The 12,044-nt window shown below is 32.4% G+C and overlaps 1 protein-coding gene across 14 annotated transcripts in view; it reads right to left on the bottom strand.

Moving 5' to 3' along the window:
• LOC122520187 (glutamate receptor ionotropic, kainate 2) overlaps positions 1-10,766 on the bottom strand; it is a 97,612-nt gene extending 86,846 nt beyond the window's left edge. For 3 of the 14 annotated variants that reach the window (XM_043640213.1, XM_043640225.1, XM_043640226.1), the window contains exons 1-4: positions 10,596-10,765; positions 9,983-10,270; positions 9,322-9,760; positions 3,207-3,517 (exon numbers count right to left, since the gene is read on the bottom strand). In XM_043640213.1, the coding sequence (XP_043496148.1) occupies positions 3,207-3,282 (76 nt within the window). In that variant the 5' untranslated portion in view covers positions 3,283-3,517; positions 9,322-9,760; positions 9,983-10,270; positions 10,596-10,765. Of the gene's footprint in view, positions 1-3,206; positions 3,518-9,321; positions 9,761-9,982; positions 10,271-10,595 lie in introns of all 14 variants that reach the window. The other 11 variants (XM_043640220.1, XM_043640221.1, XM_043640222.1 and 8 more) reach the window with 7 other exon arrangements.
• Positions 10,767-12,044: the final 1,278 nt, after the last annotated feature.

Here is a 12,044-nt window from a genome sequence, read left to right as displayed (position 1 = left end):
CCGAGAACTTTATTAAGCATGGATTTTACGAGCGGATAGTCAAGCTCGCGTGCCGCTTATATATGATAAAATTGCCACTACGACGCCGGCATTATAATAATCCTCTGGCTTGTTGGAAAGTTTAAAGAAAAAGAAAAAGAAAGAGAAAAGAAAAAAGAAAGAAAGAAAGGAGAAAGAAAATATTTCACATTTTTTTTTCATTTTCTTTCAGTTTTTTCTTCGCTTGTCGTGTGTAGAATTCAACGTCAGTGGCTTTTCAAATTTTTTCGAATAATAATTCTTTGATTATTCTTTAAAAAGTAGGAATTTAATACGTTTTTTTTTCTTTAAAGAATTCTTTAGCATATTTATTGGAAAGACGTCAGGACGAATAAGTGAAAAATGCCATGAAGAAACTTTGAAAATATTCATGAAGTTTTATGAGGAAATGCGTTTTTCGCAAGACAGAGGGAAAGGGTACCGAAGGGAGAACGAGACGGTATCACACGTGACAGAATTATAATGCTCCCTTAAAACTTTTACAAACGGCTTTTCTTCTATCTTTGCCTTTAGGTTATTTCAAAAAATGCAATGTTTGCGATATCTTTGCTTTTCTTTAGATTCAATTCGTTCAGTTTCGAAGTTAATTAGATTTTGTTTTATTTAATTATTCACATCATTGACAATAAGAAATAGAAAAGAAATATTCTTTCTATAAAACTTTTTTCATCCGACCAACGATATTCATCATTTGTGATTATGAGGATTGAATTATGTGAGAATTCAAGTATATTTCTTGTGATAAATTAAAGTAGATAAAGCTTTTGACGTTTATTCAAGCGTATGACTTGTACGAGTTCAGTTATTTGCATCAAAGTAGTCATCGCCAAGAGTAATCATCACCGATAATTTAATGAAATATAACGTTTATTAGAAATTTTGATATCTGACCTTTGTCAGAAGTTAACTAGTTGCTTGCGGTTTTTGGTTCAGACAAAATAACGACATTGTACATAATGGAAAAGTTTTCTTATTACATTTTCACTTTCGTATTTTGTATTAGGTATCGTAATAATTAATGTTACAGGAAATTTGACTTTGATCACGAGTTGATCGAAATAACAAATTTGTTTGACAAAATACAACGAAATTGTTTCACGTCGGTGTCGTGGGTTTCGGCTTTTATATATTTTTTCTTTTTTTTTTACTTTTGTAACAAAACAGAACGTGTTCAGTTCCCGTTCGGCTTTCTTTGTTGTTTAAACAAAAGGTATATGCGTCAGTGCTTAATATCAGGGAATAACCGTTGTCAGTTTGACACGACCTATCGGCGTAGAAAGACCTATGTATAGTTTGAACTTTTGTTTTGTTGACTAGTATAGTCTTCGTTAGCTTTTTCATTTTGAATACATACATACTCTGTGGTATTTCTACCATACCTTATTTTATAAGTTAATAAAACTTGCGAAAAGAAGAAAATTATTTTTATATGAATTAATTGTTGTTAATAATATATTTTTTGTATGTATTAGTAAAGTTAAAACGTCTATCAAACACTGTTAAACGATCTGTTTAAGATGAAAATTGTCTGACAATGAGTTATGTACTGACCAATTGCATTTGCTCACGCACGATTGAAACAATGGTCGATACATAGTTGAAGCATATCAACGCGAACATTTAGCAAATAGAACATTTCCTGTCTTGTACACACATAAAGGGGTGTAAATTCCGACCATACAAATTCCACATGGTAGTATAGTATGAATAACGCTGATGGTAGCACCACTTTATTCCTTAAACTTCAAAACTTAGACAATTCGCATCATAAACAGATCACCGAGCAGTATTTTGGGAAACGTATTCAATTTTAATTTTATTATTACATAGTAAAAAAGAAGATGACCTAAGGTTTATTATGATTGTTTACTTTCATGAAGATAGTAACGAAGTTTATAGCTTTAACCTGTAAAATAAAGTTTGGTAAGGGTATTGTTTTCATTTAGTCTGCAAGTATTGTTCAGAGAGTTTAATTTATTAGAAATAGTTTTTCTTATAGATTTAGTTTTCAAAGATAATATAAATTTAGCTTGAAGGGTATTATTCACTGCAAGCATGTCAAACTCATTTACCATAAATTTTGAACCGAGAAGAAATTCATAATAGGGAGGGAAATAATGTTGTTATTATTTAATATAATAATTATATGTTAAAAGAACGAAAATATATAAAAAATTTAATTAAATTACTAAAATACACACTGGAGACACGAAAAATCATATTGATTATTAAATTCGTTGCGCCGCAGGCAACATATTGGCGGGAACGAGTGTTTGATATGCCTGAAATACGTTGTCAAGAAATTTGCTACTCATTATTAGATACGAGAAACGTATCGAACTTAATAAACGCTTTTATAAATACGTCAGGGTTGAGTTTCGTTTACGGAAAACATATCTTTTTTTCACAAGAATTTAATTACAACTAATTAATTTAATTCTAACTTAACTTTAGGTCAAGCACAATCAGTAGAGATTATAATAAAATAAAAACGAAATTTGATTTACACATTAGCAATTACCAAGATCTCTAGCTCGTAATTCATGAAACGTTCTTCTATCAGCGTAGTCTGGTTGGTGCAAAAATAATTGCCGTTTTTATAATCTTATATTCGACAGTGGTTTTCCAGCTACCTATTATCCAGTTATGCTCATATAATATACCATTGTAAAGGGTGAAATCCTCTCTACCAAATACGACTTATACTGTTATTTTCATTGTTTAATACTATAGAATTAACGATCCCAAATTTGTCATCGAAAAAAAGTAAATTCATGCAAATTGAAATAGATAAATTAAGCAGCAAAAATTTATTAGAATTTAAACCATGCTTTTGACCAATAAATAATTATCTCGCGTACAGTTCAATTTCAATTTTAAACGTTTCATTATGAAAAGAAAATGTTGAAGATACGCGAATTATTGTAAAATAACGATTTAAGAAGAATTATTAAAACAAATCATCGTAAATTAATACATATATATGAGTTGATTGAAAACATTTGAATCTAACATAGAAACAATTAGGTTCTCTTGATCAAAATTTGTATATTTTTCGAAACAGTTTGAAAACTTTTTAAACGAGCGTAATCTGAAAACTCGTTGACTAGTTTTTTTTTATATTGATCGTGTCGTTAGGTGTTACGTTAATTAAAGATTAAACTTACCAATTCTGATGACAGGTGGCAGCGACATGGCAGTGGTGACTAGGATGACGATTACGGCGAACAACAGTGCCATCATGTCCGAACGTAAGCTCGCATTCGCAGCTGCACGGTTACAGCATCGTTCTTGTTCGACACACGTTCGTATAATATGAGAGTGAACAAAGTAACTCGACAGAGCGTACGAACGTATGCACGCGATACAACACGGTTTATGTTAACACTTTCACATCAAATTACACGCCGCTAACGAAGATCCATCGAAGTACGCTTACGTTCTTCCGGGCCACGCGATCTTCCATCTTGCACCAAGCCTGCAATCAAAAGTAGAAATTATTTTCTATCTTCATCGAACACTTCGATCGATTTTTCTTTCTTTTTTTTTTTTTTTTCTAAATATTCGAAATAAAATGTTCTTCGTATATGTGTCGTCGATCGAAAAGTTTTATCAATTTGATAAATTATATGCAGTGAGGGACAAAAGTATTCGTACAGTAATTATGTGAAAAGAAAAAGATCTGTATTTTCTACATTATTAATTTTAATAGATATATATTTGCAGGTCACGTACTAACATTAGTAATAAGTAATATAAATGAACTAAAGTTAATTATATTATTTTGTAACTTATATGAGATTTGAGTATTCATCGAATGGTAAAATTTCACCGGGACATAAGTATTCGTAATTAATATAAATGTAATTGTTATTATTTCGTAGGATTCTCTTTTTGACGAATAACTGCATCTAATCTGTTTGCTATGGATACGAATACTAAGTTTTTAATAATATCCGATATAGATTTTTTGAAATATCGATAACGTTCTGTCAAATAAGAAATTAATTGTTTAACTTTAATTATTCATTGTTATTTTTCGTCAATTTTAGTATAAAAGTCGAATGGATTAATTTTGCTCGATATATTATTTACGACGTACATACATATATACATTATTAGTTGCAATTTTCCGTTTTCGTTAGTTTTAAAAATAAATTACGTACAAGTGACGTACGTATTAGTTTACGAAATTACACCGAGTGATCGATTCTTTTTACTAAAGAGAACGAATTCAATTCGTCGACAGTTTGCTTGTATTTTTCGTAGGATACGCGTCTCGTAATTTAATCGAAAACGTGCCGTAGTTACATTCTTATTAAAGAAACACGATTGGAATAAATTTGTATTTTTCTTTGTTTAATTTTAAATATCGATCAATTAAAATAAGAGCAATTTATTGATAAATCCTGGCAAACATATAGACATTTTCTAAATGACAATTTTATTGTTTGATCATCGTGAAAATATAAAATTAATGAAGGGAATCTTTTAATGAATTAGTTTCGATAAAGATAAATATACGTTGCATGGTCGTATTTAAGTTAAAGTTTCGAAAGAGTAGGGGACAGACGAGCAAAGTACGTAATCTCGTTACAGAGACGGTATGATGGTAGAGTATCTAATCGAGAGACCTACTTTTTGTAGACGGGGAAACGTACAGCAGCACACAAAGTGCAATTGAACTTATCGATCTCTTCCTTTGGGTAGATATATACGATATATATATATATAAATAAAATGAAAATTAAATAAAAATATATTACTATTATATATATACGCGTATAAATTCAATATTTATTTATCGAAATATATTTTAAAAATATATTTTTCCAAATATTCTAATGGATTTCGATCGGTTACACAATATGTACGATAGTACGAGTATTAAGCGTGTTTTATATGTAAAAGAAGTTCATTGTTATCCACCTGATAGGAGCAAGTATATATACTATGATATCTCTAAGGTGAAATCACGCAAACTATCAAACTCATTCCCAAAGGCGCGTTTTCCGTTAAAGCAAAAAGAGAAAATTCAGTGTGCTTTCTGTACTACTACCTTTATCTAAGAGGAATGTCAAAGGATCGCTTTGTTATTTATAAAGGAGTATCATTCGAAAAGCGTTTTCGACCTTCGAGACGATCCCGACTATAAGATAAGAACACTCCCTCTCCTTAACTTGATATCTTCTTCGTCTAGTCAGAGAATCAGTATCTCTCGTGTCTTAGATATCGATGATATAAAAGAAACGTGAAAGCAAAGTAAGTATGTACTATCATTTTGAAAGTAGAAAATATCGATAAAAGGATAAATAAGAAAAAAAAAAAAAAAAAAAATAATAATAGTAATAATATTAAACCCTTTTAATAGTATCGGACAATGTGATATATCGACGACGTTCATTTTTTTTTTTTATGATTTTTTTACTACGATTTTTAACAAATATTTAAATACATTTTCTATTGGTTTCCTGATACGTTTCTTTTTTATTTACTTATTAAATATCTATTTTCTAAAAAAAATACCTATTTGCTTGAATCCTATTTTTAATCCATTAACTTGGATCGGTATTTTTTTCCTTTAGGGTAGAATTTTTTTCGATCGGTATTTAAAAGAATTAATACGTCGAACATCATTTTTATTTTCATTCGTATCTTTCGTAACATTTACATAAATGGCAAATGTAAATAAATTTTCATACATGCTATACAAATAGCGATACGATTTTAAATTATTTTTATTCTCTCTCTCTCTTTTCTTGGGAAAAAAAAAAAACAAAAATTGAGTTGCGATCTGGAAATAGATATCGGAATCAAAAAGCCGTGATGCATCCTTAAAGCATCGAGCATCGAGCAGTAGCAGCAGAATCTAGTGTCGACGACATACGGCTCTACTGTTAGAGTTAACCCGTAGAGCGTAAATTGTAAAGGGATTCGTGTTAACCCAATTTAGCAAGAGGCAAGTTTGCCTCTCGCCAAGCTAGGTTTGTTTGCCCTTCCTCCACGCGTCGTGGCCTTAAACGCATGACCGCGCACGCGCTCAAAACCCTTTCGATCGAATACTGACCGTGTGATCCAAGTTGACAAGTTCGTTGGATTTGAACTTGTTCACTTAATACTTGAAGAAATTTTTGAAATGATTGTAGATAGTATCGATTGTTATATATATATATATTATCTTTAATTATTATCGTCGTTTGAACTAGACAGGACAAACAAACAAACAAACAAACAAACAGAAAGAACAATCTCAGGGTAGGAGACAAAAAACAATCTTACGGTAAGAAATATATATATATATATATATAAGGAAGATATTAGTAAAACTGAGATAGTAGTTGGAACTGGATAGGAAACGGTAGCAATTCCGGATGTAAGATATTCAAAGAGAACTCACGAGTCTCTCGAGGCGGAACAGCTGCTAACGAAGCTTATCGTGCGCGGGAATAGAAACGGGGCCGAGGTGAGGCTTTTAAAGCTCCGAGTCCGTACCTTTCGAGAACGAGGGGTGCTTTTCGTCTCGGGGGACACAAGAGGAATTTCAGAGAGAGGGAGAGAGAGAGAGAGAGTGAAAGAGAAAGCAACAACTTCACTTTACTTTACCGACGATAAAAAGTGAACAGCGTTGTCCCTTTGCAGGCTTTACGATCACAAGTGGAATTAACGGACTACGACTGCCAACGTCTTAGATCGTAAATGAAAGTAGGCCGATTCTGATTGTTAGTGAAATAACGATTTAAGCTTTTTGTCTTTGACAAAATGAAATTGTCTAATATATCTCTTATTATGAATCTACAGATATATTTTCTTAACGTGTTTACTTCATGGTCAAATGATTAACACTTTTGGGAAAGAGTTTTCCTATTTTCCTTTTTTTTTTGTTTTGTTTCTTAGAAATAAAGTGATATGTAGAAAAATTGTATGCAATAATTATAGATTATCTGACATATTTTAATAACTAACCCTTTATTAAGTGTAATTGATCGTATATACATATATGCGTGTACGGTATGTTTGCAAGTGTATGTGTATGCCTGGTATACGTACGTATCTATACAAATATGTATTTACGTATTTCACAAAATGATATATTTTTGGTTGGCTGAGAATAAATCGTCTAACACGCAAAAGGGAAATGTGTAAAGCACGAAGGGTATGCTCGACAAAGTAAGGGAAAAGTTCATGTTGTTTCGCTCGTTTATCTAACGTGTAAGAAAAGAGAGGAATGTAATTTGAAAGTTAGAAAAATGTTCACCCTTATCCCGGAAAGTGTAAAACCGTATGTTATTTATCGCGTTTCTTTTTTTCAAGTTTTCATTTTTTTCTTTTCTTATTTTTCTTTCTTCTTATTTTTGTCACTTTTTTATACACTCGTATTATAACTGTTCAACGTAGTTATTTAACAGCTAGCAAAATGTTTTCTTTATTAAAATCTTTCTTTCCCTTTGTCTTTTGTGAAATAGTAAAATATCGCCCTCAACTTCTTTTTAACGATCATACTCCACACCATGACTTAATATTTTTGGAAAGGGTTTTTTGCTTTTAAGGAGAAAAAACAAAACTCGCCGAGACAGAGAGCGTGTATGTGTGTGAGAGAGAGAAAAATAAAGAAAAAAAAAACCGTATACTACCTTTAATGTTTTTTTTACTTTTACATTTGTTTCCTTTTCCAATAATTTTCTACAAAAATACCATGCCGAAGTTACCAAAGAAAATTTATCGCTTTTTTTCTTTTCGAAGTATATTTTTTATTTGTTGGTAAACGGAGAATGAAAATTTTTTTCTTTTTTTACTTCCTTTTTCCTTTTTCCTTTCTTTTTTTATTTTTTAAACAAAATACATTTAACGAAAATAAAAAGGAGGAATAATTTTTAATTTAATGCGATCTCTCGTAATTCATTAAATGCAGCATTGGCAGCTTACTTGCAAATACTAGCGAAGTATTTTAAATATAGTTCCTGTTGTTTTGTTTTGCAAATGAACAGAATCGAATTTACGATGAATAGGTGGTGCCTACGGTCGAATGTTACAGTACAGTATTCATCGCACTGGCATATAATGGAGTGGATATAATGCACGAGGAGAGACAAAGAGAGAGAGAGACAGAGAGAGAGAAAAAATAAAGAAATGTTTTAGCGTAATTAGAAACAGGATTCTTTAGAAAAAAAATTTTCAACTTCTCTTTCATGAAATATTTAACATTCGGTTTTATTGTAATTCTACGTAATTAACAGCCTATTTTGTTGTTTGTTAACATAAAATCAGTTTCCCCGCGTCGTGTTTCTAAATTAAAAAGTGGTGCACGTAGCAATAATTAAAATCTGTGCGACATTAAAGGAAGAAATAAAAAAATATATTTTCGTTACAATAAAATCATGTATTGCAAAAACGTTTAAAATTGAATACTCGCTATATTTCGAACAACGTAAATTCATGTTCATTTAATTGTTACGATATGGTGGTAAACGTTTAAAATGTTGGATATATATTCCGCATGAAAAATGTTTGCAATTGCGATTCTCATCATAGCGCAGAACGTGACTCGTCATCGAATAACTAATGATAAGAAAACGTTGTACCTTTTCCTTTTTTTTTTCCCCAGACCTTACCCAACGATTGTCGTCTCATCTCGAATCTCGGTGAGATCGAGGAAGACAAAATGAGAAATGAACAATGGAAATGGAACAATTTTTATCTCGATTCCAGTTTCTCGTAATCATTCCAGAATGACTCGAGACGTGCATGGTTTTTTTTTATTACATATATGTATATATATATATATATATATATATATATAACTGCAAATATAATGAAATATAACAATAGGATAGGTTATATAAAACGTCATTTAATGAATTTAATAGAAAAATGTCTATTGGGAATCCTAAATAATGGGATGAATAAATAATAAAACAGATAATGCGAAGAGATTAGAAAGTAGCAAATGAATGGAGTTAGCATAATACCAATATGATAAATGAGCATAGAGTAACGAAAGTGATTGTGGTGTATGTACATGCATTGTCTATGTATATACACAACACACATATTGTGTATCTATGTATGTGGAGAGAGTGAGAGACCGCGGTTCCGTGTTCATTAATTGCCATTCAATTATAGGCTGATTGATTGAATTATGCGTAACTCAAAATGTAAAATCTAAAGACATTTTGATTCTTTGCAATAGTAATTAGCTGTTACAATCTTTTTAATCGATCGTGCCAAAAAATATCCTTAAATCGTGTATGTTATTTTTAAACGAAGTGACATTTATCGATCTACCTTGTGCGATTTCTTTCAGCGAACGTCTCATTTTCGTCAGTCTAGAGAAACTCTTTGATCATGGTCACTTTATACATTGTCCAGAAGTGTTTTTTCTTTTTAACAAATGTCTATTTAAATTGGAAATATCATAAATCACAAAAATTATAAACAACGTAGAACGAGTAGTTCGTTAGTTCGTTCGATCAATCTTATTAAACACTCACTCTTTCGTACGAAGTCGTTTAATTTTAAAAACTCTTTCAACAACTTGTCCTTCGTAACATAATTATCGGGCATTTGAAAAATTGACACAAATGTTTTTTCCAAATCACTAGGCCTAGTCGTCATTCACATAGCGCATTCGAAGATGATCGATCGTGTGGTCCGCATTATATATAGAGAAAACACTTCGACGAACGAAAGATTCAAAGTTGGGTAAAAAGAAAACTTAATTTCACTGTAAATTTTTCCGTATAATAATTATTATTTGATGATTAAATGTGAGAGTGAAGAGAACATATATGTAAAAAGAAAAAAAGAAATAAAAAAAGGAAAAATGAAAGAGTATTTAAAAAAAAAAAAAACCCGTGAAAATTGCTATATAATCTTTCGACGCTGTTAAATCCTGACGATTTCAAATGAAATTATATTAAAATAATCTCTCCACTAAGAGTTTCACCAATTTTCACTGGAGAATAACGTTTCCTCGTTCGTATATTTCCCAGAAATCTCGCATAGAAAACATTGTTATCGTAATCCGAATCACTTGCTCGTATAGCATATATTCATGCACGCATTATCTCATTTGTAACACCATATACTTGTGGACTTTAGTTATATTTGATCGAACACGCACATACAAATTAATATGAAAAGAGATTTTTCGTTTTCACTTAATGTTTCGATCAAGTTCAAAAGTAATTAACGATTATTTTTTATTCAAATTCGGGTGTAAGGAAGAAACGTCCTAATTGGTGGATACATGATTAATAGTAATAATAATAATAATAATAACAATAATAATAATAATAATAATAATAATAAAAAGAACAAAAAAAGCAAACGAAATGAAAAAATTCTAAATTTCTGTTTGTTGTTGTCGTCACTAATATAAAATAAATCCACAAATCCAAATCCAAATTCAAATCAAAATGTAAATGTAAATGTAAATGTAAATGTAAAAGAGGGTTTAAAGTAGACAATTGAGTTTGGATATTGGATAAGATAAGAAAAGAAAGGGGATTAAATTATTTAAAGGTTTCGAAAGGATATCGTGAGGATGGCACACGCACTATATCTATCTATCGAAGGTTGTGACACGCGAGTAAGAGAACCTTGGAGTTTTTGGTACGCGCGGTCCGTTGATCGCGAAAGACGCGCGGGCACTGGCTCCGGCAGGACTTGCCGCCACCCCCGGACGAGTGCGCGGACCGAACGGTGGAGGGTGGCTGCCTAGCTTACAACGGGGTTCGTCCACGGGGGATGACTGTTGAGCTCGACTTAGAGAGAGTGAGAGAGAGAGAGGGAGAGGGAAAGAGAACGACGACGATGACGACGACGACGGCGACGGCGACGACGACGACGACGACGACGACGCCTAAGGCCGATAGCTAACGAGTAAGAGAGAGATGGACGACGAATAGAGGGGTTGAAACCCAAAAGGAACGAGAGTGGATAGATGCCCGAGGGTGGGAAGCAAGCCACACGCAACTTGCGCGCCCTCTCCGTATCATTCCTATCTCTCTTTCTCTCTCTACCTATCTATCTATCTATCTATCTATGTATCTACATATATATCTATCTATCTATCTATCTATGTATGTGTCTCTATCTACCTCTTCATCTTTCTCTCTTTCTCTTCCTCGTCTTTTAAAGAAGGACCAAAGTCAAGATCTCTGCGAGTTGGTCGACTCGAACGACCCTGACCATCGCACCAAATCGAGTACTTCGTTAAATGTTTTATCAAATTTTCTCTCTCTCTCTCTCTCTCTCTTTTTTTTTTTTTATTCCTCACACTAGCTATCATTATTTTTTTGTTTGTATAAATGACCTCAAAAACATTCTCTCAAAAAGTTATGCGCGAAAGAGAGAAAGAGAGAGAGAGAGAGAGAGAGAGAGAGAGAAAAGAAATGAAGAATGTAAAATAAAGTATAAAATGTAATACAATTGATAGGACATTAATTTTCATTATAGTTCGTTTAGAGATTTGTTTCAAATCAACTTAGGAGAAGTAGAATATAATTTGCGTTGGAAAATACAGTAGAGGCGACGAAATTAAGTGAAACGTTAAGGGTTGTTCAGCGAACAACTCGAGGGTACGAGCCGTAACCACGAAGCCAGGCAAGAGTGAGATGGAGAGGGGTGGGAAAGACAGAGACGGAGAGAGAAACGAGAGGGGCGTAGAAACCGAGGCGACGATGAAGAGGGTTTATACGAGTGTTTGAGTGAGACAAAGAGACAAGATATAGAATAAAAAAGTAAGAGAGAGAGAGAGAGAGAGAAGAAAGAAAGATAGTACGCGCACGCCTAAGTCGTCGCCTCCTTCCGACACCCCTGGAGAACCGAAGATACCATACCGAGAACCAAAGTCGTTTTATCTGGGTTAGTGAACGTCGACCCTGACCACCTCCTACGTAAAGAGGATTGAAATAAACTCACATTTATCAAGCGTTCCATTCTTACGTAAGCGTATATACTTTTCACTGCTATCGAGTTAGTAGTAGTAGTAGTAGTAGTAGTAG

This window comes from Polistes fuscatus, unplaced genomic scaffold (assembly GCF_010416935.1).
Source record: "Polistes fuscatus isolate 324 unplaced genomic scaffold, CU_Pfus_HIC Scaffold3, whole genome shotgun sequence".
Lineage (NCBI taxonomy): Eukaryota > Metazoa > Arthropoda > Insecta > Hymenoptera > Vespidae > Polistes > Polistes fuscatus.
This window is presented reverse-complemented; position numbering and strand designations above follow the sequence as displayed.